Raw genomic sequence first — 27,475 nt, forward strand, 5'->3', positions numbered from 1 at the left:
CATCTACATGACACCCTCTAAGGAAGGCCTACAGGAAAAGCAAGGGGTCCCAGACCCACAACAGGAAGCACAAAGCCCTCATGTCTCCGCTCTGCAGGGATGGCCTGGCATGCCCTAGCCCATTCTCTGCCAGATAGCCTGGCACCACAGTTAAGTTCCAGGCTCTGGAGTCAGACTGCTTGGGGGCAGACCCAGGCAATGCTGTTTACTGGCTGTGTAACCTTCCTAACCTCAATAGTAAGTCCCAGCCTCGATAGTACCACACGCACACATACACACCACAGAGCCAACTAGCTATGCTAGCCCAGTGACTGGCACAAAGTTCACACTTGGTATGATATTTATTTATTTATTTACTTACTTATTTATTTGATGAGTGACAGGATGGGTGGAGGCAGAGGTATGTACCACTGCAGGGGGCGGGACTATGGTCACTATAAATGGAAGATCATTAAAAACTCTTGCCACGTGCTTTTGAGACATGGTTCTGTACTTTTATCTGAACAGCAATAGAGCTAATGTTTTTGGGACTGTGATGTATCACACAGAAGGAGGAAGCTGCTCTGGCGAAACCTGATTCTGGCAGAGCTGGAAATAGGGCCAGCCTCCCCTACCTTCTCTGAGGACTAAAGGACATCACCCCCAGACCACTCTGTCCAGGGGAGGTATTAAACACAATACAGAGAACAGCTTCAGCATTTTACATCAAAGGACATGTTTTGTTTTGTTCTAAGAGGTGTTTTCCTGGGCCTCATTTACTTTTACTCCTAGTACTATAAATAAATAAAACAGGGTCATCACATATGTCCACACAAAGATTCATCATTCATGATACTTAACAAAGTCAGTAAAAATATGAGAGCAAAATCCTTTCTTGGTGGAGACTCACTTGGGGACAGTGAGGGTTGGACGACTATCTCTTCCCGTGCATCCAACAATGCTTCCCGCAGCTTGTCCAGAGAAGGGGAGGCAAGTGCCTAGGCAGGCCCAGACCAGGTCAGGCTGCTAATAGTGCCCTATTGTTCTCTACACGGTGGGATATTCTGAGGACCAACAGTGTTAAGAGTACCCTAGAGGGGTCCCTCACTTCTCCCCTAAAGCAACAGGATCCTTGAAGACCTCAGCATCTTCTGGCTTGAGGGACCCTGCAAAGTGCCTCAGATGAACTTCCTCTGGCTGGGCAGAGTGCCTTTCTCTTGTACTTGCATCTCTTAAAAGGGGAACCAGGGCAAAGTTCTTCCAGTTTCTTCCTGAAACTAAAGGGTAAAACATCATTACTGCCTTGGATGCAGCAAGCAGAAATAAACACTTATTTCTTGGCCTTACCAACTTGTTGGTCTCTTAAAGGAGACCCAGACAGTTGGTCCTTCCTGAGACACATGGATAGGTGCCATTTCCTCTTCCCTTGCCTGTTTAAGGAGCCTCGTCCACTCTGGAAGATCCTAAATTCTCTTCCTTCACCTCACCCTGACTTGCAGGGACCTCATGAGAGTCTATTGCTTGCCCTTCCTTAGTCTCCATTTCCTCCCTGCCCACATGGGAGGAAGAGCAGATCTCCACAGAGCAACACTGGGGCCTGTGCTATGGTGGCGCCACATCAGGTCAGCTGTAAGGTGATGAATAGCAGCCAAAGAATCAGGATTTGTGGACCAGGCCCCACCAGGGCATAGCAGATTGGGAACAATGCCAAAGAAACCATGGTATCATTAGGCCTTGAATGGGGCTCTCACGTGTGGGCAGGGAGCTGCTGAAGAGAATCCAGTTATCACCACCATAGCCACCTCCAGCTTCCCAGCCACCTAGGCAAACCAAAAACCAAGAGGGAAAGCTGTACATGTTCTCCTACTGCTGCCAGAGCCCTGGTCAGCCAAGCCCTCTGGTTGGCCACCCTGGGCCTAATCTCTCCAGAAAACCAGCCTCAATTTATACCTCCTACCCTCAGGCCATAGTTCAGACTCTTCTGCTGGTGTCTAACACTGACCACATGTCAAAGGCATCAGGAATATGGGAGACTGGGCCCATCATGACCACCCCAGCCAAATTCCCCAAGTCTTGGTGTTTACCCAAGCCTGCAGGCTGATGCTGGCCTGCCCCCAAACATAGTCTTACATCAAGCATCAACTGCTGAAGGAGGATCCCTTGGGAAACCCAGGCATTGAAGCAGGACTTCATGGGGACATAGGCCAGGTCTCATTGAGACACAATCTTCTGGCTGGTTCAGTGTTGGGGACACCCAACCTCAGAGACTGCTTGGCCCAGCTCTAGCTCAAAGGCCCTGAAAGGAGGCATGGGGCTCCCAGGGCCCACTTCCCACAGTCCTGATGCCAAGACTCCCTCAGTGCCCTCCCTAGCTCAGCCACTAACTGCTTTCTTCCCTGGCCTTTTTCTCATGCATTCCTTCACCCCTTCCCAATCATACACACTTTGTGGGTGGGAGAGTTCCTTGTAATCTGAATTGTATGACTATTCATTACAAAAGTGTCCACTGCTACAAAGTTGTACAAAAAAGCAAAATCCCCAGGAAATATTCACTAACTAATTATAAATGTGAAATCAGGGAACCTCTAACCATCTCCTACCCCAACCCAGGTAACACAAATGTGTATATCCTTGCTACTTGGTCAATATCTTTATTAAGATCACAGTGAATGTGCAATGTTATAAACAGCCAACAATGTCATGCAAACACAATGCAAATCAGCTGCAAAGTAAAACAGCAAATCTTTCAAAGATGTGAGGTTTCAGGAAATCAATAAGATTGATATTGGAAAACTGCTCAAATTACAGGCAAAATCATCTTTGAATGGCTCTGTGGCAAAGTTAGACCAGTAACAATTGAAGAGATAATCAATAAGTATTATGACATGACACAGGAAGTGCTTCTAATGAAACTAGTGGGAAAATTACAGGATTTCAGGAGGCTCTTGATAAAATAGATTTCTACTTCCAGCCCTGATGGAGTATGTAGTACTGGGCTAGCTACCCTGTTGTAAACAACCATAAAACAGGACAAAATGCTTGCAGTAAATGTTTCCAGGCATAGGACACAGACCGAAAACTGCAATTGTTGAGAAAAAGTGAAATTCACAAAGTAAGCCCTGTGATCGCCCTGATGCTTTGCATAGGGACAATTTCTCTGACTGTGGTGCAGTGAGCTGGAGTCCAAGCAGAGCATGGCAGTACCTCAGAACTAAGGAAGAAGAGATCAGGGTTTGGGGCAAGTGAAGCACAAGAATCTGTGAGAAAGGGCTCAGAAAAAGAGGAAGAAGAGAGCTGTGGGGGTGAAGGTCTAGAAGTCTGGGCTGGGGGCTGGACTGTACTTGTACAACGTGAGACTGCATAAGGCTTACCAGACAGTGGCCACTATAGGGCTGAAAGTGGGATAGAAACACCAGAAGCTGAGCAGTACTGAGTGGAGAGACCTCCTTAACACCTTTTTTCTACTCTGAGGATCAAGTTAAAATACCAGAAATGCCCTACTTACTCTACATGCCCTAGAGTAAGATCTAAGCAAGACCTAAACCTAGACCTGACAAAGCCTAAAACCAAGCCCTGACAAGATCCTCAGTGGAAACAGTTTGGAAGTTGAGTCCCACATGTTTGATGGAATTGGCAAATACCCTTGGCATTTCACAGATCTACCATAATAAAGTTTAAAACTAAGCCTACACAAGTTCAGGGTGATTCATCAATAATTGAACTGCCAACTAAAACAAAAATTCAATCCAGGGTCTCTACAACATATTATCCACAATGCCCAGTATACAATTAAAAGTTACTAGACATGCAAAGAAACAGGGAAACGTGACTCACAATAAGAGGGGAGAAAAAGCAGTCAATAAAAACTGTCCCCAAGATGGCCCAGATGTTGGATTTAGTGGGCAGACAATTTAAATCAACTATTATTAATGTGTTCAAAAAAAAACAAAGGAAAATAGGATCTTGACGAGAGAACAGCTAGAAAATCTCAGGAAAGAAAGGAAAACTGTAAATAAGTAAATAAATTAAATAAATAAATAAATAACCAAATAGAAATTCAAAAAGCAAATAGCATAATACTTGAAATGTAATACTCACTGGATGAGCTAAATGGTAATTTGGAGGATAGGATCAGTGAACTTGAAGACAGAACAATAAAATTATCAAATTTGAGAAACAGAGAGAAAAAAAAATCAAGGAAAAATAAAGCCTCAGAAACCTGTGGGACAATATCAAATGATCTAAAATACATGTAGGAGCACCTGGGTGGCTCAGTCAGTTGAGCATCTGGCTCTTGATTTGAGCTCAGGGCATGATCTTGGGGTCCTGGGATCAAGACCTGTGTCAGGCTCTGCACTCAGCAGGGAGTCTGCTTGAGATTCTCTCTCCCTCTCCCTTTGTCCCTCCCCCTGCTCTCTCTCCCTCTCTGTCTCTCTCTCTCAAATTAATAAATAAAGCTTAAATAAAATAAATTAAATAAAAGACATGTATTCGAAGTCCCCCCAAAAGAAGTTAGGGACAATGAAGCAAAATATATATAGTTTCCCAATTTGACGAAACACTGATGTACAGATCCAAGAACCTCAGGCAAGCCCTAAACAGGATAAACCAAAAAAACCAAACCTAAGCACATTTTACTCAAACTGCTGAAAACCAAAGATGAAGAGAATATTTTGAAAGCAGTCAAAAAGAAAAAGACAAATTACATACAGGAATGCAAATGATGAGTAACTTTTCATCAAAAACAATGGAGGCCAGAAGATAGTGGAGAAAAAGTTAGTGATGGAAATTGTTTTTAAAAAGAGGAAAAAAAATCTGTTAACCCAGAATTCTTTATTTGGTGAAAACATCCTTCAAACATGAGAATGAAATTCACATTTTCAAGTAAACAAAAGCTGATAGCAAACTAATTGACAGTGATAGAAATTAGACAAGTGGTGACCTGGGATGGGGAGAGTGGAACTGATTACAAAAAGGGTACTTCCTGGCCTGATGGAAATGTTCTATATCTTGAGTGGAGGAGTGGTGGTTGCCTGAGTATACATTTGCCAAAACTTACCAAACCATACATTGAAAATGTGTGCATTTTATTGTATGTAAATTATATCTAATAAAGTTGATTTTAAGTTTATAAAATATTTTAAAAATGAGTTTTCTATGAAGCAATATCAAATATGAAAAATGCAGTATCACGCTATCAGGCAAGTTGATCTGAAAATTGTGCCCCTTCCCCCACCCTCCCAAAGAAACCCCAAACTGTCAACATCTGATTCATTCTTTATTTAAGAATTAGTAACATCAGCAAAATGGCAAAGTAGGCAGCTCCCAAAACCTAGGCCTCCACAAAAACATCAAAAACAGATAAAAAAAAAAAAAACCCAGAAACTTTGGAACCAATGTTGTCACAACTCTGGGAAATAGTCTAAGGTTTATAGCAAACAAGTAAATGCTGAATCAGTTTTAAAAATCAATGTAAATGTATCATATGATCTCACTGATACGAGGAATTCTTACTCTCAGGGAACAAACTGAGGGTTGCTGGAGTGGTGGGGGGTGGGAGGGATGGGGTGGCTGGGTGATAGACACTGGGGAGGGTATGTGCTATGGTGAGCGCTGTGAATTGTGCAAGACTGTTGAATCACAGACCTGTACCTCTGAAACAAATAATACATTATATGTTAAAAAAAAAAAAGAAGAAGAAGATAGTAGGAAGGGAAAAATGAAGGCGGGTGAATCGGAGGGGGAGATGAACCATGAGAGACGATGGACTCTGAGAAACAAACTGAGGGTTCTAGAGGGGAAGGGGGTGGGGGATGTGTTAGCCTGGTGATGGGTATTAAGGAGGGCACATATTGAATGGAACACTGGGTATTATATGCAAACAATGAATCATGGAACACTACATCAAAAACTAATGATGTAATGTATGGTAATTAACATAATAAAATAAAATAAAATAAAGAAATCCAAGGGAGAAAAAAAATCAATGTAAAAATGGTAGGGAACTAAAACCATAGAACTCTTACAAAAAAACATAGGGGAAAATCTTCAAGACATTGGATTTGGCGATAATTTCTTACATATTACAGCACAAGAATAGGCAATAAAAGAAAAGAATAGATAAATTGAGCTTCATCAAAATAAAAACTTTCATATCAAATGACAACTCATAGAATAGAAGAAAACACTGGCCGATGATATACCTGATAAGGATCAATATCCAGAGGTATAAAGAACTTCTATAACTCAGCAACAACAAAACAAATTTTTAAATGGGCAAATTGCTCTAATAGGCATTTCTCCAAAGAGTACCCATAATGACAAATGAGCATATGAAAAGATATTCAAAATCTAGTCATTAGGGAAATGCAAATCAAAACCACCATGAGATACAACTTCACATCCATTAGGTTGGCTACAACCACAACCACAACAATAAAAACCCAGAAAACAGCAAGTGTTGGTGAGGACGTGGAAGCCTCATGTATTGCTGGTGGGAATGTACAGAAATACAGCTGCTTTAGAAAACAGTTTGGCAGTTCCTTAAAAAGTTAAACATAGAATGATCATATGACCCAGCAGTTTCATTTCTATCCAAAAGAACGGAAGCATCTGACTCTCGATTTCAACTCAGTTCTTGATCTCAGGGTCATGAGATTGAGCCTCTCGTTGTCAGGCTCCACACTGGGTGTGGAGCCTGCTTAAGATTCTGTCTCCCTCTGCCCCTCCCCGCTTCTGCCTCTCTATAAATTAATTAATTAATTAATAATAAAAAAACCTGAAGGCAGTGAGTCAAACAGAACTGTGTAGATCAACGTTCATAGCATTATTCACAACAGCCAAAAGTTGGACACAATTCTTGATGTTGATTGAACAGGTGAATGGTAAATAAAATATGGTATATACCTACACTGGAATATAATTGAGCCAGACACAAAAGGTGTGTCCTGCTTATACCAAGGTATCTACCCTAGGCAAAATCACAGAGACAGAAGGTAGAATAGAGGTTACCAGGGGCTGGGGGGAGGGAGAAATGGGAGTAATTGTTCAATAGGTACAGAGTTTCTGTTTGAAATAATGAAAATGTTTTGGAAATAGATAGTGGTGAAGGTTGTACAACATTGTGGATGCAATTAACACCAATGAACTGTACACTTAAAAAATGATTAAAATGGCAACTTTTGTATTATACATATTTTACCACAATTTTCTAAAAGCTAAAAACAAAGAATTAGTGCAGAATTGTAATTATAACTCAAAATCTGTTCAATACAAACTAGGTTTGCTTCATTTTTAAGTAAATGTTCTCAATTAGACCTTCAATTTAACACGTACTATTAAATGTTTACCATGAACTGTTAAAGGACTTTTTCTCTGGTGGTGGTTTTCCACAGAGTATTTCTGCTCAAGGTATACCTACCCTTTACTCCTCCCATGCTTCCTCTGCCTGCCTGGATGTGTTCCTGCAAGGGGAGTTTTTGCCTGCACCTGCTTGTGCCGTAGGCCTCACAGAGCGGAATGTGACACTGGGTATGAGCAACGGGAAGAGGAGATAGGGCAGCCCACAACAAGGCCAGCTGTCCCAGATGGCTGTACATGGGACAAGGGCTTCCGCTGGGGCACCTGAGGACAGGTGCCTGGGCCAGGGTGCCGGCCGAGCTGGGCATGAGCATGGGCATGTGTCACAGTCAGCTGTGCAGGAATGTGTGAGAGTACACAAGAGTGCCTGTGACTGAGTGTGTGCAGGTGCCTGACCCTTGGGGCTGTCCCAGCATCCAGGCTGGGGGGTGAAGAGGGCCTGCAAGGAGCAAGGGACCCCAAGGCTTCACCTGCCCAACATCAGGCCACTTCCATGCCACAGCACCCTTCCCTCACACCTCACCTCTGCCTGACCGCAGGGAGAAGCTCAGGGTGCGCTTGATGCCCTCACAGTTGCCCGGGTCTTCATTGATGATACCTACATTGGTGTTCCAGGTGGTCCAGTTGACCTCATCCACCCTGCAGGGCAAGGAGACAAGGGAGCTAGGAGCTGATGGCCTAAAAGCCATGCCTGGCTTCCCAGGTTGAGGGGAGTGCCACAGGCCAATCCCAAGAAGCCCATAGACCAGGATCAGGAGACATAGCTGGTAGGGGGAGGGCTGAGAGGGGCTGCTTTTTGGACACCACCCCCAAAGCTGTGTTCTCGGACCACATCATGAAGCCCGGGGACTTTAAATGCTGGATTCCTGGTTCTGACCCGGATCACTGGATGACCCGTTTTGGACACCTCATTTTCCAGTAGGTCTGCTATGCCCACAGTAAGTCCCTGGTGCCCACAGCTGAGCCTTGGGGTAGCCCCTGTGCCTACCTACAGTTGGCCTTGGGAGAGTCCCCTATGTTCATGACTGGTCCCAGGAAGCCCTGAGGCAGGTTTCTCTATCCACAGCTGGCTCTAGGTGAGCCCCCTATGCCCACAAAGCCCCAGAATGGCCTCTGTACCCATAGCTGGCTCTGGGTAGATCCCTGATATCTATAGGTAAGCCCCTGAGCTCCCTAAGTTTGATTTCTTGCCTGGGCATTACCTGAAACACCACCTGTAGTCATCCTTGCCATCAGGTGTGTACCCCACTTGCAACAGCTTGCCTGAGCGGAAGGCCTTCCTCATACACTTAAGGAAGCTCTTCTCCGTGTCCAGGATGGTGATAGCTCTCTGGGAGAAGACACAGAGAGCAGAGGGACAGAGGGCTCATCCCAGGGCTTCCCTTGGCTGCCAGTGGGGCTTCCAAGATCATCCTCTCCAGAGTTTCTCCCAGCCCCAGTGTCCCTAAGCTAAACCCCAGTGCCTTTTATCTCAGGCTTGTTTCTGTAGCCTAGCAGGTGCACAGTCCAAGCTCAGCCTATCCAGCCCAGACCTGCCCAGGTGCTGCTGGTGCCTGCCAGGTCAGGTCGGGGCAGGGCCTCCCATGAGCAATGTGGAGTGTCTAGCCCCGGACTCTTCCCTGAAGTGCTCACAAAGGGACAGATAGTGTAGCAGCTAAGAGCAGGGCCACAAGATGGGACCGCTTGGCTTGAATACTGACTGTGCTACTTACTACAGATAGTCCCCAACTTACAATGGTTCAACCTAGTGATTTTCAACTTTATGATGGTGTGAAAGCAATACGCATTCAGCAGAAACCATACTTCAAGTTTTGAATGTGGATCTTTTCCCAGGCTAGCAAAACATGGTACAATCCTCTCTCATGATGCTGGGCGTTCCCAGGCAGCCATGCAATCACAATGGTCAACAACCAGTACATTTACAACCACTCTGTACCCATACAACCATTCTGTTTCTCACTTTTATTATAGTATTCAATAAATTTCATAAGACATCCAACACTTCATTATAAAATAGGCTTTGTATTAGATGATTTTGCCTAACTGTAGGCTAATGTTAAGTGTTCTAAGCACATTTAAGGTAGTCCAGGCTAAGCTGTGATGTTCAGTAGGATGGGTGTATTAAACGCATTTTTAAATTATGGTGGTTTATCGGAATGTAACCTCATTGCAGGTTGAGGAAGATCTGTAGTTACCTTGGACACAGATACCTAACTTCTCTAGGCCTCAGTGCCTCTATCCAAAAATGGGAACAGTAATGGTAGCCACTTGATAGCATTGTTGTGAGAATTAAATGAGAGGATGTAAAACACTTAGAACAATACATGGTATATAGAGTCAATGCTACTTAATAAGAATGACACTTTTATTATTAGGTGGGAGGGTAGATGTGGACCAGGGGCCTCAAAAAAGAAGCTGTTAGGGCTCACCCCATTCTGGCTGCTGCCCCCAAGTCTGGTCTCTGGTGCCCACACTAGACCAAGCTCCTGTGAGGCGGGCACCCCATGGGGCTGAGCCCTCCATCTCCTACCCCTAGGGACTGCCCAGCCACAGTAAGCACATGCTGTGAACACCATTTGGGGATGCTTGGGAGGAAAACCCTGAAGAAGGGCTCAGAAGGGAGATGACTGGGGGAGAGACGCTGCTGCTTGATCCCCCAGGCCTGCCTGGGCTCTCTGCCCTTCCTCAAACCCTGCAGGAGCTCACACACCTAGCTGTGTTAAGCAGCAAACAGAGCTGCAGACAGCCTCCTGCTGCACACACCCCACCCACTGACCCACCTGTAGCTTCCAGATGTTCTTGCTCTCCTGCGCGATCTTGTTGACAGTCTCACCCATGAGGGCAATGAGCATGTTGAGCAGAAGGATATAGGTGAGAATCACGTAGGCCAGCAACAAGATGATGAAGACAGCCTTGAAGTCATAGTTCTCGGTGAACTCCAGGTCGCCCATACCAATGGTGAACTTGAACAGCTCCAGACACGTGGAGTACAGGCTGTTGTAGGAGCTGTCAGGTGACCGGCAGCCAGGCCCTCGCCACCTGTGCAATGTGGACTCAGCCGGCACAGAGTTATTCTTCCCATCCTCAATCAGCGTCACCACCGCTACAGGGCATGGGGAGGGACAGGTGCAGCTGCATGGAAGCCAAGACAGATCCACCCACAGACATACCCCATAACTCAGGATGAGTCTACAGCAGGAATGCTGCTTGGCCATGGGACACTTTTTTTGTGAATTTAACAGAAAAACAACCCTCTTCTTCAGAACTATCAGCAAACTGTTGTAGTATAGTTGATCCTTGAACAACATGGGTTTGAACTGCATGAGTCGACTTATGCACAGAATTTTTTCAATAAACACAAATACTGTAAATGTATTTTCTGTATGATTTTATTAATAACATTTTCTTTTCTCTAGCTTACTTTATTATAAGAATATACTGTATAATATATATAATATACAAAAGATGTGTTAATTAACTGTTTATGTTATTGGTAAGACTTCTGATCAGCAGTGGGCTGTTATTAAGTTTTGGGGGAGTCAAAACTTATTTACAGATTTTTGACTGTGCAGGGAATTGGTGTTCCTAATCCCCACGTTGTTCAAGGGTCAACTGTATACTGTTCTGTTACAATAAGAACTTTATCATCCTCTGCTAGGAAAAAACTGTTAAAATAAATATGCAAATCTATATATACAATGTGAATATAGTCACCTTTGTGCAGCACACAACCTGCCTAACTTTACATATCAGTTCTGAATCCATACCCAGCTTCTCAGTCACCCCCTGTCTGCCTGTACCCCTTAGAGGGTGACCCAGAGCCAGCTCATTCCAGAATGATAGGGACTAAGCAGCTCAGAGCAGAAGAGTCTCGCTGCATGCTACACCTTTCTTTGGGAAAGAGAATCTGGAGCCTGAGAGCTTCTGTAGCAGTTGTGTCCCATGGTTACTGTGTATCCAGTATCCATTAACCCACGTCCTGTGGGTACCGACAGACCAGGGCCTTCAGACCAGGTGCCAGGGCCCACACCCATCCCTGTCAGTCAAAGTGCCTAGTCAAAGCTGTCCATAACTCTGAGACAGAGATTCCAAAACAGGCTGTGGGGTGGGGACAGGAGACGGTGTGCATATCAACCACATAACTGCAGGACTCAGATGAGGATCAAAGCAGACCCAGGTGCCCAGAAATGCTGTGCATGTGTCAGAAGGGCACAGGAACCAGCTTGGAGAGACCCCGAGTAAATATGATTACTCAGACAATCTCAGCATCAAGATAGATGGTAATAGTAAAGATTATAACCCATTTAACAAAGTGAGAATCCATGAAAAAGAAACAAAACCAGAAAAGAATCTGTGAGGCCATGCTGATGTAAATAATAAATGAATGTAGGAGAATGGAAATGAATGTAGGAGAATGGAAAGCTCCTCCCTACAACAGAATACCAGCTAATAAATGTGGAAGGCATGACAGACTTAGAAAATTGTCATCTGGCAACTATTGGGATTAAGTGATTCAAGTGAGAATCATCAGTGGATGCTAAAACTACCAGTTGAGTTATGATGAGAAATAGGATATCTACCTAGTCTCAAAGCATCTCCTCACAAATTACTTATTGATTCCAAAGGTAAAGGTAATTACTTGACAGTAATCTAGCAGACCCATCAAAACCAAGTAATTAAAATTAACATCACCAGAAATGGACTAAACAAACATTATGGGACTCCTGATACAATGCACTGAGGAAGACACACATTACTTCCTTGATATTCTGATAAAAAAATGCATACCTGAATCTAACTGTGAGGAAACATCAGACAAACTCAAATTGAGAGACATTGTAAAAACTAGCCTTTACTCATTAAAAATGTTAAGGTCACAAAAGACAAGGAAAAACTGGAAAACCACTCCAGATTAAAGAAACTAAAAAGACATGACAACTGAATGTAATTCCTGATCTGGGATTTTCATTTCTCTAAACGACATTATTAGGACAATTAGTGAAATCTGCTGGGTATCTACTATTCTGGGGTCATAAGGACGTCATCCACAACTCCCCCCTCCTTGGCCTTTGTTCTGGTGGGAGAGGGGGGCCTGGTATGTAAAGGGGTCAAGTTTCAGGGGAGCCCCCAAACCTGGGTCAGGGCCAGATAGCCTGATTCTTGAGGAATTAGCTGGGAAAGTGGGTCCTGAACTAAACCAACACCTCCCCAGACATTACAGAGGATGGACAGTTTGTAGACCATGTCCCACACACCCATGGTATAGACGGGCTCTGTGGGCAAACTGCTTGGACACTGGCACCCACCTTCTCAATCATAACAGCATAGATGCCCATCTACTGGGCATCTACTATTAGCTATTAGCTAATAGTACTGTATTGATGTTTATTTCCTTATTTTGATCATTATACATTGCTTATGTAAGAAAATATTCTTGTTTTTAAGAAATGCAGGCTTTATCCAGTGGTAAAGGGCTGATCATGTCTGCAGCTTATTATTTTTTTTTTAAGTATGGTGGTGGTGGTGGTGGTGGTGGTGTGCATGTGCGCGTGCGCGTGTGTGTACCACGGAGAGAATGTGATTTTAAAATGTGGTAAAATTTGGAGAATCGGGATAGTAAGTAAAGAAAAGTTATTTGCATTATTTACAAGTTTTCTGAAAGTCTGAAATAATGTCAAAATTAAAATTTAAAAAGGGGCAACTGGGTGGCTCAGTTAAGTGTCAATTCCTGATTATAGCTCAAGTCATGATCTCAGGGTTGTGAGGTCAGGCTCTGCGCTAGGCACGGAGCCTGCTTAAGTGTCTCTCTCCCCCTCTCCCTCTGCGCCTCTCCCTCTCTCTTAATTAATTAATTAATTAAAAATAAAAAATTAAAAAAAAACTAAGCCAAAATGCAGCTATACTTTAGGCAAGCAGTACTTCATACCTCTAAAATTGCTTACAATGTTTTATGAATTACATTTCCAGGTTCTCCTGCTCATTTCACTGTGTTCTTTATTTTCCAGCTCTGTCACCTGCAGATACACACCCCAGCAGGCCTCTCCCCACCCAGCCCCTGCAGAGTCCTCAGGAAGCTGAGGTGAGCAGGATCTCTGCCCACCACCAGCCCTGAGCAAGCCCATTACCTGTGGAAAACCCGAACAAGAAAACAAGGTAGACAAACATGAAGCGACACAGGTCTCTCAGGATCATCTGCAGGAGAGAGCAGGCTTGTCAGAACCAAGTCCAGTCCCAGACAAGGCCAAGGGAAGGGTCAGGACTATGTCAGCCTGGGGGTTAATCTTGAGCCCAAGTAGAACTGGAGAACATGCAGGAGGGTTTGGTTTGGTGGTTTTCAGTTCTGGGGTCATAAGGACGTCATCCACAACTCCCCCCTCCTTGGCCTTTGTTCTGGTGGGAGAGGGGGGCCTGGTATGTAAAGGGGTCAAGTTTCAGGGGAGCCCCCAAACCTGGGTCAGGGCCAGATAGCCTGATTCTTGAGGAATTAGCTGGGAAAGTGGGTCCTGAACTAAACCAACACCTCCCCAGACATTACAGAGGATGAACAGTTTATAGACCATGTCCCACACACCCATGATATAGACGGGCTCTGTGGGCAAACTGCTTGGACACTGGCACCCACCTTCTCAATCATAACAGAATAGATGCCCATCTGCTGGAAGCCGCGGGTGTAGTAGAGCATGTTGGTCCAGCCCATGGCCAGGGAGAACACCATGGAGGCCACGTACTCCTTGTGGTGGCAGAAGTACAGCACCACGGTCCCCAGCATGAACAGTGACTGCACAAAACTGAAAGTGGAGGGATAGGAAGCTCTGTCTGTGAGCACCCAGGAGACCTGGCACCCCTCAGAAGCACAGACCACAGGCTGGGGTAGGAGCCAGGGTTGGCTGGCCTGCTTCCTTTAGCCAGTGGGAGCAACAGCGACCCCAAGGGGGCAAAAGTTGGTTAGGGGGTGCAAAATCTTACACTCTTTTTGTAGAAAGCACAAATATTAACACAGTACATAGACAACTATACAGTATATTTGTGGTACTAGATTTCATGGAAGGGGCAATTAGGAAAAAAAACATCTAAAAAGGTAATAATGAAAAAAGGCTGACTTTATCAGTAAGGAGGGGCAGGCCATGCTCTCCTGAAAAATCACAGTCTGACCTGAGTCTGCAGGTCACACCCTCAAACTCAGAAGCAGAGCCAGGGAAGATGTCCCTCAACAACTTGGCCTGCTGAGGGCTACCTAAGTAGGATCCATGGATAAGGTAGAGTAAATCTGATAATCCTATGTCAGAGTCTGCCCAGGGCTCCCTTCTTTACATATTAATCCCAGGTCTCCTTGTTCATCATGGCCTCCTCCTGAAAGTTCCCCCAGCTACCTTTACACTGTAGACCACACTGACCACCTCAACTCCCATTTGTAGGAGAGAACCCAGCAAAAAATTATCACTGGGCTGATGTGAGTTTACTGCAAATTGATGTCAGTAGACTGGCTCATCAATTCCGCTGCAAAGGAAAACTATTCCTCTGTATTTGCAGAACTTTATTCCTCTGTATTTGCAGAACCTTAGCCAAGATAAGAACTGACACCAGTTGAAATAGGTAAAGAGTTGCCTTGGATGGCAAATGGAGTCCCCACATATGAATTTGGGAAGCAGTGGACAAATGGAAACTGACTTAGCAGATGCAACAAAACCAAATCCAAATCTGTAGGGGGGAAAGTCTCAAAAGGCTTAGGGACCTCTGGAGGAGAGATGAAGAGACCTAAAATAAGGAAGAGTGGAGGTTTTGTCTCTGAAGAAGATAAAACAAAAGATCTTTGGACCCACTTTCATCAAACAGTGAAAGCATTGGTATTTTACCAAAAGCAGGAGACTATATGATTTTTATATAATACAGATTACAGAAATCCCTCTTTTCCACTCAGTTCTCAGAAATCTGGCAACCAGACTTCTTCCCTCCAAGTAGAATATTGAAAAGATACAATCGACTAACTTTGGATATTCTTCAATAAAGAGCTTACACAGACTAGTTTATAGTGAAGCTCAAAATTGATAAGCCCTATTCATGCATTAAGAGCTTCTAGGGGCACCTGGGTGGCTCAGTCAATTAAGTGTCTGCCTTCAGCTCTGGTCATGATCCTGGTGTCCTGTGATTAAGCCCCGCTTTGGGCTCCCTGCTCGGTAGGGACTTGCTTCTCCCTCTCCCTTTGCTACTCCCCCTGCTTGTGCTTTCTCTCGCTCTCTCTCTCCTGCTCTCTGTCAAATAAATAAATAAAATCTTTTTAAAAAATTTTTAAAAAGAGCTTCCAACCAGCTTTTCAGTCCTCCACTCTTACCCATGAGCAGCCAGCAAAAATTTCCAAATATCCTCTAACATGAAAGATAGAGCAAAACAAGAAAATGGGAAACAACAATTTGGAGAAAATAAAACCTATGCAAAAAGAAGAAAAATTTACCAAAAACTATTTTAACAGTCTCAGAGAGACAAAAGAAGATTGCATCAATGAAACAAGAATAGAATGCTATAAATAAGGAACAAAGAATTTTTTAAAGAGTACTTAGAAATTAAAAACATGATATAAAAAATAATAAATACAATAGAAGTGTTGGAAATTAAAGTTGACTTGAAACTCCCAGAAAGAAGAGCCAAAGATAGATAAAACCCAAGTGAGAAAAATATAAGAACTGGTTCAGACTAGGTCAGGAAGTTCAATATATATATCATAGTGTTCCAGAAGAGAAATCCAGAAATAAAAGATATAAATTTCCAGATTGAAAGAGCCCCCTAAGTGCCCAGGACATTGGATATTTTTACACATCCACATCAAGACACATCATTCAGTTTAAGAACACTAGGAACAAATGGAAGATACTACAGATTTACAAAGAGAGAAACCAAATAAGGTCTTAAAGGAGGATCCGGGATCAGAATGGTTTTGGACTTGTCATCTATAAAAGTGGAAGCAAGGAAACAATGGAGAAATATCTTCAAATTTTTAGAAGAATTTTATACCCAACCAAGCTATCAACCAAACATGAAGGTATAGTAGAATATTATCAGACATGCCAGATTTAAAATAAATTTTACTCCCCCCTTCCCTACTATGTGTCTTCTCTCTTTGGCTAAAGGATGCCTTCCCCCCAAACAAGGGAGTGAATCAGTAAAGAGGAAGACATAAGGTTCAGAAAATAAGGGATTCAAATCAGGAGAGAGGTGAAAGGGATCTCCAAGGTGCAAGTGAAGGGATAACACCTTGGATGTATACGTGGCAGCAATGAGACTCAAGAACCAGGTATGGAAAGCTGTCATCACTGTGTTCTCTACCATAAGACCATCCTTTTCACCAGATGACAATACTGAAGGATGTGCTCAAACAAAACGAGGAGGAAAATCAAGAAAGAGACAAGAAGTCTAGCCCAGGAAGAAAGCAGTGAGTATCCCAAGGCTGGCAGCAAAGAGGAGTCCCAGGATGGCAGCTAAGCAGCAGGCCCAGAGAGCAAGCAGCTCAGTTAGAAAGAGAGGACAGCACTTCAGGAGGAAATCTCTCAAGGGGAAAAAAAAGGGGGGGGGAGCAGGGGATTCCAATCATATAATTTAGGTGACTGATTTTGAGAAAAATTGTACTGAGAGACTTCAAGATGTGTGGGACGAGTTAACAGTGGATACAAATAAAACTAAACAAATAAAAACAAGACAATTACTAACTTTAGGAGAAACAGGAAAAAAAGAAATATAGTATATTATGAAGCTCAACTGTGAATACTACATGTAGAGACACAAGAACATAAATTACTCAATATCCAGGAAAACAAAAATTACTATGAACCATATTAGAAGGCTAGAGGAGTGGAAGCAGAAAGGAAGGACGTATAAAGATGCTAAATCGTCATCTACTGGGTGAGTAAACATCAGAAGAAAGTTACGAGAATGAAAAGTGTCCCTGGGAAGGAGGAACGCAAGGAATGGGAAGGGTTAAGATGAGGGACTCATTTCCTGGCTCTAAGCTTTTTAGTGCTCTTCAATGTTTCCCTGTGTGCATGGGTAGCTTTGAAAAATTAAAATAAAATAAATTTCTAACCTGCCTACAACGGGTATTCCTAGAAATAGAATCAAGTTTATTGGCACAATGCTATGTAAGAGAATATTGCTTCTCTTAGTAAAGCAAACCAGCATTGCACTAACCCTACAGACCCCGTTCTTTGGGGTTAAAGTGTAAGTATCTCAGAGAAAGACAAATACCATATGATTTCACTCATATGCAGAATTTAAGAAACAAAATAGATGAACATAGATGCAGAGAAGGAAAAATGAAATAATATGAAAATTGAGAGGGAGGCAAGCCGTAAGAGATGCTGAACTCTAGGAAACAAACTGAGGGTTGCTGGAGGGGAGGTGGGTGGGGGGAAGGGGTAATTAACTGGGTGATGGGCATTAAGGAAGGCACTTGATGTAATGAGCACTGGGTCTTATATGCAACTGATGAATCACTAAATTCGACCCCTGAAACTAATAAAAAACAAAACAAAATAAAAGTGTAAGCATCTCAAGATTATAGTAAAAGGATGGGGTTTGTGAGTCTTAGGGACAAGCTAGCTACAATTGGATGAGAATCAACTCCTTGCATTTGCCAGGAATAAAGAAAGAGGCCTCAGGAATGAGGGAAACCTGGAGATCAGAGTAAAGTCCGTAGAAGAGATCCTAGGAGAAGAATCCATCCCCATCTGAAGATCCCCTCTGTATCCTGGGTCCTGCAAGGAAACCTCCTAAAGTTCCAGTTTATTTTGTGAAGGAAGGAGGTTCTCAGTGACATCCACATTGTTTTATAACTCTGTTTTTGCTGATCTGTCTCCCCATAAAGCAGTGTACCTCCCCAAGTGGGGGACATTTGTCAGTATCTGGATACATTTTGGGCTGTCAAGACTGGGGGACATCTGGAAGGTAGAGGCCAGGGATGCTGCTAAACATTTTACAATGCATAGAACAGCCCCCACAGCAAAGAGGCATCTAGTCCAAAATGTCCACAGTGCCAAGGCTGAGAAACCCTGCCTTAAAGATTGGAAATTCCTTGAAGTTAGGAATCATATGTTTCATCTCAGTATCCCAGTGCCAACTCAGTGAATGCCAAATGGTCGGACAAATGTATGAAAAAAATGAACGGGAGTGTTCCGACCGTAATTCAGACCATAAGCCACACAAGCCAACCCCTGTCATTCCCTAGCACCCGGTGCATATCTGACATAGAGTAGAGCCTCAGCATCCACTCACTCAACACACATTTACTGAGGGCCTTCCATCGTTCATTCAACACGTTTGTGAGGTCCTACTATGTTCCAGGCCCAGCACATGTAAAAGCATGGGTGAGAACCGAGGGCTCTAATCTTAGGACAGGGCCAAAAGAGGCTGTGTTCTATTGAGGCATGAGAGTCAAAGTGTCACGTACAAAAGCATCTCACTGTAGCTGTCCACAAACAAGGTCTTCAGTGACGGCCGCCTCTGCAGGAAATATTGAATCTGCAGGCAAACAGAGAGAGTGAGATCCCAGGAAAGGCTACATGGTGAACACTTGCAATGTTTCCTAAAGGGCCTACAATGGAACAGAGGAGTGCATCAGAGCAGAGACTCTGAAGAGGGTAGAACAGTGAGGCTAACAAGTAATGTTATGTAACTCGGTTGGGAGAGATTTTTAAAAATAGAGAGTGGAATTACAACTATAGCTAGAAATAAAGACAGGAATGAAAATCATCAAAATATTATTAATGGCTGTGTTTGAATGATGAGATGGAGAGTGCATTTTTTCCTAGTTTTTTTTTTAAGAACTGTGCATTAGAGTAAAAATTTAATCAGCCTCCACTGAACTAAATCCCTAGACTAGGCAGGGCTCTCCACTCCCTGAAATCATTCTGACTGATGCCCACATTCAGTGCTGGTGGCTAGGAGATCCTCTCTCGGATACACACACACTCCACTCCCTCCCACTGGTTACTCCTGCTTGCCAAGAGCGCTTTTTGCCCACTGCACTTGCTACTGTGGCTTTGTATTTTATTATAATGTAAAATACGAGTGCAAAATAAAGATAGTTGCTTCTGTGAAGACAGAGTCCGATGATTTGGAAAGGCTCCTTAATGGTGAGTCACTAAGAAAAATCGGATGTAGCTTAGATCAAAAAGATTAAGGGGAAAAAAATCACAATAATCTCCAATTATTTGTAACAATGTAACCTGTAACAGTGGTCCCAATTTCAAAGAAAAGACTGTTCGTATGTTAGAAAAATTGCCAAGGAATATGCATGTATTTTCAGGTAAAATAAAATGATACCAGTTTATGTGTAAATTTCTTTCATTATTTTGAACTTTAACAGACTGTTTGGATTAATTGAACAACTACCAGTCATGATCCTGTCACTTAAGACGCTTCCATTCTACTTCTGTAACTAAATATTACAGTTGATCCTTGAACAGTATGGTTTTGAACTGTGAGGGACCACTTACACGCAGTTTTTGTTGTTGTTGTTGTTTTTGGTAAATACAGTATGGTACTGTAAATGTATTTTCTCCTCCTTATGATTTTCTTAATAACATTTTCTTTTCTCCAGCATACTTTATTGTAAGAATATAGTACACAATACATATATCATTATTAGTAGTTACATTTGGGGGAAGTCAAAAGTTATATGCAGATTTTTGATTGTGGAGGCATTTGGCGCACCTAATCCCTGCAGTGTTCAAGGGTCAGTTGTACATTCAGTGAGGGGTCCTGACTGTCTTCGAACGTGACTACCCTGGGCCTGCAGGAACCCACTGGGCAGACCCTCAACCCCTAGTCGTGACTGCTTGGAGGGCTCTCATCTTCACCTGTGTATCTCTCCCATGAATTAAAGAGTGAGTGAGCAATGAGTGAGTCTCTTGGCTTTTTATTTTGGTAATAATGGAAACTCATGGTGTGGGAAGGAATGCTTACCCCGCGGAAAAAAAAGTAGACTCCCCCTGATACAGAAAGAATCTCGCCAGTGACTCGGAAATAGTCCCCAACGGTGTGTTTCAGCTTATAGGGAGGCTGCAAGGTGCAGAGAAGTTAGTGACACCATTCACTCATTTATTCACTCAACAAACATTTACCAAGCCCTGTGATTAAGAGTCAGCCCCTGCCCAAGAGGCTCACCCTCTATCAAGAGAAAGGCATAGGGGTGCCTGAGTGGCTCAGTTGTTAAGCGTCTGCCTTCGGCTCAGGTCATGGTCCCAGGGTCCTGGGATCGAGCCTTGCATCGTGCTCCCTGCTCCATGGGAGGCCTGTTTCTCCCTCTCCCACTCCCCCTGCTTGTGTTCCCTCTCTCGCTATATCTCTCTCTGTCAAATAAATAAATAAAATCTAAAAAAAGAGAGAGGCATAACTAAAGACCATGCATTATTGGGGACATTGCAAGGAGGCCCCTCTGTGGGACCTGATTCCCAAAGTGGCAGCCCCTAGGTGCCAGGCAGAGTATCCTCACCGTGCTGTGCTACCTCCCAGACAGTGTCCCAGCCCAGAGCTCTGCTGAGACAGAGCTGATGGCATAGCCGGAGACACTCCTATAGACTCAATGCCATGTGCATCCTGCTGCTCCCACAGCCACGGTGGGCCCCTGTCAAGGCTTCCCGCGGATGGCAGAAGGTGGGACGTCCCCCACACATGTGTCATCCTTGTGTCTCAGACACTTTCCTGAGGTGGGTTTCCTTTCTGCCGGCCATCGGTGGTTTGTAAACACTGCTTCACTAGCTTGTCTTATTAGCATGTTTCTCTTTTCTCATAAAATGAAATTATTAAATGGCCCTACTAGGTGGATAGAAGCCAGGTTTTACCTAACTTGGAAGTGGAGTTTTAAATCAAATTTATAGGCAAGCACCCTGGAAATAAAGGCAACAAAGTAAGTGCTTCAATATCAAATAGAAAGGATCCAATTCAGTAACTCAAAGGAGTCCATAGCTCCTGGCAGAGCAAGAAGTCCGGTCTTAAGCTGATGTGAAGGATGGCCCAGGGCCTGGCACAGAAGATGGGCTCAAGGGGCGCCTGGCTGGCTCAGTCGGTTAAACGTCTGCCTTCAGCTCAGGTCATGATCCCAGGGTCCTGGGATCGAACCCCATGTCGGGCTCCCTGCTCAGTGGGGAGCCTGCTTCTCCCTCTGCTGCTCCCCCTGCTTGTGCTCTCTCTCTCTCTCTCAAATAAATAAAAAACATCTTTGAAGAAAAAAAGAAGAAGATGTGCTCAAAAGTAGACAACCAGGGAATGAAAAATGAGCGAGTGAGTGAACAAAAGTGGGCAGGTTTAGCAGCATGGCAATGGGCCCAGGGCTCACGCCAGCCCATGACCCTGCAGACAGCCAACCCAAGGAAGAGCTGCTTCTGGAGCCCTAATTCCTCCATCTCTTCTAACCTGTTATCCCTCCTCTGCCATCAGGGACCTCATAGACCGCGCACTCGGCCTCACAGAACCAGGAGGCTAAAGGAGGGAGTGAGAAGGCAGGGGGAGGAGTATTACCAGGACAGCCTGAGAGGGGGAAGGCTGAGCATGGGTACATAAGGAGCTCCAGGTGATCTTGTCATCTCTCCAGCAAGCTGGGAAGGAGTCCAGGGCCTGGCCTGGGGCTGGGTCTTGGGGGTCTTATAAGAATGCCCATCGCTCTCCCCACTCCCCTGTCCGGAGGCTGAGGCTCAGTCCTCACCAAGCCATCCACAGGCCTGTAGTAGGCTGCCGTGGTGAAGATGATCATATACAAGCAGTAGACAAAGAAGTTGAAGTAGAAGATGCGCTTGACAAATCTGTCCCATTTGTCCTGCAGGAGTCGGTTCAGAGGTTCCACCAAAAGCATGTCGTGGCGATTCTAAGGGGAGCAGAGAGAGATGAGGCTCACTCCCCAGCCAGAAACCACAAAATCTCATATCTAAGAGTCTCTGTTAAACTTCCAGTGTCCCTAAGATGGATGAGCCAAAATCAGGTCATCCTAACATTTGCAGGCCATCAAGCCCAACCCCCAGCCCAAGCTTAAGCTCCCCCAGTGAGGTCTCTGTTCAGTGACTTCTTCAATACCTTTGGGGATAGGAATTGCCTTGCTGCCTCGCACAGCCTGGGGAGAAATGCTGTCAGGAAGATCTAACCTCTGCAGTAAAGTTGGTCTTCTCTGCTTTCCACCAGTTGTCCCAGTTCTGTACTCAGGGACCCCAGTACTGACTTTCTGCCCAAGAGAGCCTTCAGAGACATGAAAATGGCAGCCATGGCCCCACAGCCCTCTCCTCTCTAGGTCAAACACCCCAGCCTTTTTGGAGCCATTTCCTACATGGGCCAGCCCTCTGGGATTCCAAGTCCAAAGCCCTGCTTCAGAGAGGCGGCCCAGATGGAGGCTGACAGGGCAGAGCAAAGCAGGCTAGACCTCTCTCTCCCCTGAACTTTGCCCCTGTAAACACAGCCTTTGTCCTGTGAGATCCTGTGGCAGCCCCTCCTCACTGACAGCACAGACCCACCCCTGGGTCTGCCTCAGGGGCAGGTATTGCCTTAGAGAGAATGGACAGGGAAGGTGGCCTTTCAAAGCAGAGGTGGTAGGACAGACTTTTCATTAAGTGGCCCTGGGACCCTCATTTGGAAACAAAGTAATTAAGTAAGATGGCTACCTCACACCTACACAAAAATAAATTCTAGATAAATTAAGGAGCCAAACATAAAATATCTACAAAGGAGCTAAACAAAAGTATTGAAGGATATGTGTATAATCTTGAAATGGAAAAGGCCTTGCAAAGCAAGATACAAGTCACAGAAGCTATAAAGGAAAAAGACTAATTAATTTGACTCTCAAAATGAAAACCTTTTATAAGCAAATGATGCCTTACATGAAGTTAGGAGGCAAGAGACAGACTGGAAGAAAATAAAATATTTGGAACTTATGCAGTAGAGAAAGGATCAATTCATTCTATAACAAGAGCACCTACAAACCAAAAGGAATGGGGCCAACAGTCCAGCAGAAGAGATGGCCGAGGACAATGAATAGGAAATCTACCAAAGAAATATGAATGGTCAGATAACTATACGAAAAATTATCCACCTCACATCAGTCAAGAAAATGAGAGTGAAGACATCAATAAGATAGTATTTTTGGCCCCAAGAACTTAAATTAGTTTTTGAGAAAAGATTGATGATACCCAGGTTGACAAGGACATGGTGGTGGGCAAATGAATAGATGCAGTCTTTTTGGAGGACAACTTGGCAGTAGCTATTAAAACATTAAAACATACATACTTTTTTGATTTAGCAATTCCAATTCCAGGCATCCTAGAAAAATTCCCAAACCCATGCCAAGTGGCCTGCAGCATTGTGGTAGCAAAAAACTGGAAATAACCTAAATGTCCTCCAATGGACATTTACTCCCCATCCCTACTATGGAACACCATGCAGACGGAGTTTTTGAATGGAGCAGGCCCATATGTACTGATATAAAATGATCTACAGACACACCATTAAGTGAAAAAACTGCTTGTTCTACATTTTGTATAGTATGATCCCGTTTATATAAACAAAATGAAGCCACATGTTTTTATATGGTATAAAAAGAGGGTTCTTTTTGTCTATCTGAAATATTTATGTTTTTATGGGAAAACTACCCTACATTATTTGTATGATGAAGGAAAACATTCAGTGGGAATAAACGGGGAGATGAGGCATCAGGGCCTAGGCCCCAGGCAGGAGTTTTCACTGATGAAAGGACAGGCAAAGCTGGATGGGGGCTGGGGCCAGGGGGGGGGCGGGGGGGGTGCTGGGGCACAAAGAGGCCAGAAGCCCGCCCTGCCCAGGCCCCACCCAGGTCCACTCACGGGGGTCTCACTGCTGCTGTAGGCGATCACCTCCAGCACCGAGTTCTTCTCACAAGTGTCAATGCAGGACAGGTCGTAGAGCGAGGAGTGCACGGGCCCGTACGCCCATTCGGTGAACTTCCTGGACAGATGCCTGCACTCAGGCTCCTGGATCTCCCTCTGGAGAATATAGGCCAAGACCTACCACAGGGATACAAGAGCCTGTGAGAGACCAGCCTGGAGCCCCGCCACAGGGGCATCCCCACCCGGCCACCGGCTCTGCCTCAACAGTAAGTCTGCTTCCTAGCCCAGCTGGAGACCCAACCCAGCCCCAGGAGAGCCCTCACTTCTATGCAGCAACCTCCTGACCAACCTGCCCACTTACTCAGACCCCAACTGTAGCCACATCAGACCCATCGTTGCCTTGATCGCACTTGGCTGATCACACCTGGTCACATCCATTTCACCCTTGGCTCAACCCACCCCCATGCCCAGGCACCAGCACCTCACTCCCACTCCGTGTCTGGCTGGTGCTGTCAGAGGTGGAAACCAGAGAGAGACAGGGGTGATGCCTGGCTTCTGCTCAGCATCTCACAATCCCTCTGGCTTACTCTAATAGCCCCCTACCCCCCACCCCTATAGGCTAGTATCACAACAGCAGGGCTCTGCAGGGGGGTGATGCCAGGTGTGCAGCAAGGCGGGCAGTCCCCTCCCACAGCACCCTTGAAAGTCACACCCCCAGCTCAGGCATGAAGCCTCCCCCCTACCCCAATTTTCCCACTCCGGGCGGCCAGAGCCAGTGGGGTCAGCCCCTTCTTGTTGGTGAGCTCCTCCAGCTTCAGTGTAGGGTGGAGCTTGGCCCCTAGGATCAGAATCTCGTTGTACATGCTCGTCACAAATTTGGTGTTGTCCACTGTGTTGTCGGCCACTTCCACCAGTGCGTGCAGCACCGTGTTGCCCACGGAGTCCCTGGCGCTGATGTCTGCTGGCTGCCAAGAGTTCTGCAGCAGGAACTTCACAATGCCCAGCTGGTTGGTGCATGCAGCCAAGGAGAGGGGAAGCTCACCTGTGGCCAACACAGGCATATGATGGGCCCCAGGAATAGACTAGCTTGGTCCCTGGACCACCCAGCCTCCAAATCCCTCTGTCTCCACCCCAAACCTCCCCTTAGCAATTGTCAAAAAGCCAAGTGTCTGCCTCTTGGTCTCCCTACCAAAGTAGAATCCAGGCCGCCCCTTGGTTTTCTTAAAGAAGTCCCCGTTGGCTGCAGCCTGGACGTCTGCCCCGTTCTCCACCAGGAGGGTGACTAGTGCCATGTTCCGCCTCTCAATGGCAATGTGCAGGGCCGTCTGGCCTGTGGAGATGTGTGCCGTTGGCTTTGTACTCACAGTCCTGTGCTTGGACAGGTGCAAGGGGGAAGACTTCGGCAGAAAGTGCCAGATGACTCCCCCACAAAAGAGGAGAGCAGGCTGGAATGCCCAAAGGGGGCCCAGGGAGTCCCTGAGGCAGGAGTAGAGACCCCCAGGGGAACACCAGACCGGGGACTGGAGTAGTCAGAACTGCCCAACGTCAAGGAACAGTAGCAGAGAGAGTAGCCATGGCTTCCAGAGGCAAAGAACACCCAGTCCGCAGAGGGGAGGATGGGACCGTCAGCACCGGGAGAAACCAAGTCCAACAGGTGGGGCGCGGGGGGCAAGGACCCACTGGGAGCAGGACATGCCATCAGTGGCCGGTGCAAGGAGCAAGGAGCTGAGAGGCTTGCCCAGGCACAACAACGCCTCCGGGCTCCGGGTGTGCTTGTGGACAGAGCCGCGCCAGACCCCACCCCCTCCTCACCCTTGTAGTAACTGTCTGTGTAGCTGGCGTTGACTAACTCCTTCAGGCTGTCCGTCTGCTGGGCAATCTCCAGGAGCAGGGGGATGGTGTCATTCTGCCCATCGTGCAGGTTGAGCATGGCTTTCAGCAGACAGGTCTTCCCTGTCTCTGGGTCTGCAAGACAAAGTGAGGGTCAGAGCAGGGCACAGCGGCCGCAGCCCCTCCCAGGAATCTGGCTGTCCAGGGCCACCTTTGAACTCGCTGTCCATGAGGTGCTTCTTGCTCCTCTGCAGGAAGAGCAGCAGGCTCTGCAGCTCCTCACAGTTATTCTGAGCGACCGCTTCAAAGATCTTCCTGCGATCATAGAGCTTGAGGCTCTTCTCAGGTGCAGCAGTGACAGAATCCTGGGATGGCTGCCTGTGGGCCGGACAACACCTTCATCGGACTATTGTGATTTGCCCTCAGCACTTGTCAGGGAGCATGGCGAAAGCCCAGGGCAAACCAAAACAGGGGAAAACGTGGTACAAAACCCATCCCTTAGTCTAGGGGACTGTCCGGGAAACTGATGTAACAAGGAACTCTGGGGTGCATGTGCCCTCATTCCATCCCCACCCCATCTGTAGGCACCATGTAGAAAGTCTTCCCTGTCCCCGCTTCCTCCAATGCCCCGGCCCCTCACTTCCCTGCTTGTTCAGGAGCTGGGGGTCTGGAGGCAGTGGCCTGGAGGGGGCTGGAGGCAGGGGTTTCAAGGGTTTGGATGGCCACTGCCAAGTGAAAAATTGTCCCCGCACTGGCCCGGAGGCTAGCTAGTAGTTAGCAGGTCACCCTCCCTGACCTGCCTTGGCGGAGGCAAGAGAGCTGGTGGGCTCCTCACTAGAACTGTTCTGCACTCTTTGACTAAAAGCATCCTGGCTTTGAGCTTTTCAACTGAAAGTCTAAATGTTTGGGGCTGCTGAGCATTCAAGGCCCGGACACCTAGAGATCAGCCGGCAGCTAATATCAGCATACATGCCAGCATCCATGACCATGTGTCCCAAAGCTCCTATGAGTGCAGATGCTGGACCACCAGATTTCTGAAGGCTCCCCGGCTCCCTGGCTCTATGACCTGCAGCCCAGAAACTCGAGCACCACGTGATCTCCGTTGCTGGGGCCTCTGCCAGGTAAGCCCATTCGGCTCCTGGTGAGGATAGGACCCAGGCTCCAGATACAGCTTACCTGGCACAGGTGGGGCCATCCTCATGCTTCTGGATGATGACAACAGGGCTGACTGTGATGGCTGGGCAGGAGGCTGGCTGGCCTTCTTCATAAGAGCAATCCATAGGAGAAGCCTCCTCTGAGTCGCACTTCCCGAAAAGCCGGCTACGGCTCTTAGCCGTGGTGAAGAATTGGGGCTTGGCTGGAGCTGGCCTGGAATTAGGGTCTCCATCCAGGGGCTCTGGGCAGGAGTCCTCTTGGGGTGGGTCCTCAGACTCCCCTGAATCTGAGCTCCTCCATTTCTTCATCCTTTGCCAGATCCT

General features: G+C 45.8%; 1 protein-coding gene across 1 annotated transcript; it reads right to left on the reverse strand.

Moving 5' to 3' along the window:
• Positions 1-1,083: 1,083 nt before the first annotated feature.
• On the reverse strand, positions 1,084-27,475 carry TRPV1 (transient receptor potential cation channel subfamily V member 1). The gene is made up of 15 exons (XM_028095455.2): positions 27,174-27,475; positions 26,209-26,375; positions 25,980-26,132; positions 25,357-25,497; positions 24,911-25,209; positions 24,165-24,344; positions 22,028-22,186; positions 20,290-20,385; positions 18,773-18,843; positions 13,961-14,126; positions 13,464-13,530; positions 10,119-10,441; positions 8,541-8,668; positions 7,862-7,977; positions 1,084-1,256 (listed from the first exon to the last, which is right to left on the reverse strand). The coding sequence occupies exons 1-15, from the start codon at positions 27,458-27,460 to the stop codon at positions 1,084-1,086; spliced, it is 2,526 nt and encodes an 841-aa protein (XP_027951256.1). The 5' UTR covers positions 27,461-27,475.

This window comes from Eumetopias jubatus, unplaced genomic scaffold (assembly GCF_037043125.1).
Source record: "Eumetopias jubatus isolate StellerSeaLion01/CBP00866 unplaced genomic scaffold, mEumJub1_p1.0 scaffold_10, whole genome shotgun sequence".
NCBI classification, from domain to species: domain Eukaryota; kingdom Metazoa; phylum Chordata; class Mammalia; order Carnivora; family Otariidae; genus Eumetopias; species Eumetopias jubatus.

What these genes read in the sequence shown, in the direction of transcription:
- TRPV1 (XM_028095455.2), bottom strand. Translation starts at nt 27,460, where the DNA reads ATGAAGAAATGGAGGAGCTCAGATTCAGGGGAGTCTGAGGACCCACCC. An exon ending in GCGGCCTGGATTCTACTTTG is followed by an intron (nt 25,210 to 25,356) that starts GTAGGGAGACCA and finishes TGTTGGCCACAG; the next exon opens with GTGAGCTTCCCCTCTCCTTG. An exon ending in TCTACTTTTTTTTCCGCGGG is followed by an intron (nt 18,844 to 20,289) that starts GTAAGCATTCCT and finishes GTTTGCCTGCAG; the next exon opens with ATTCAATATTTCCTGCAGAG.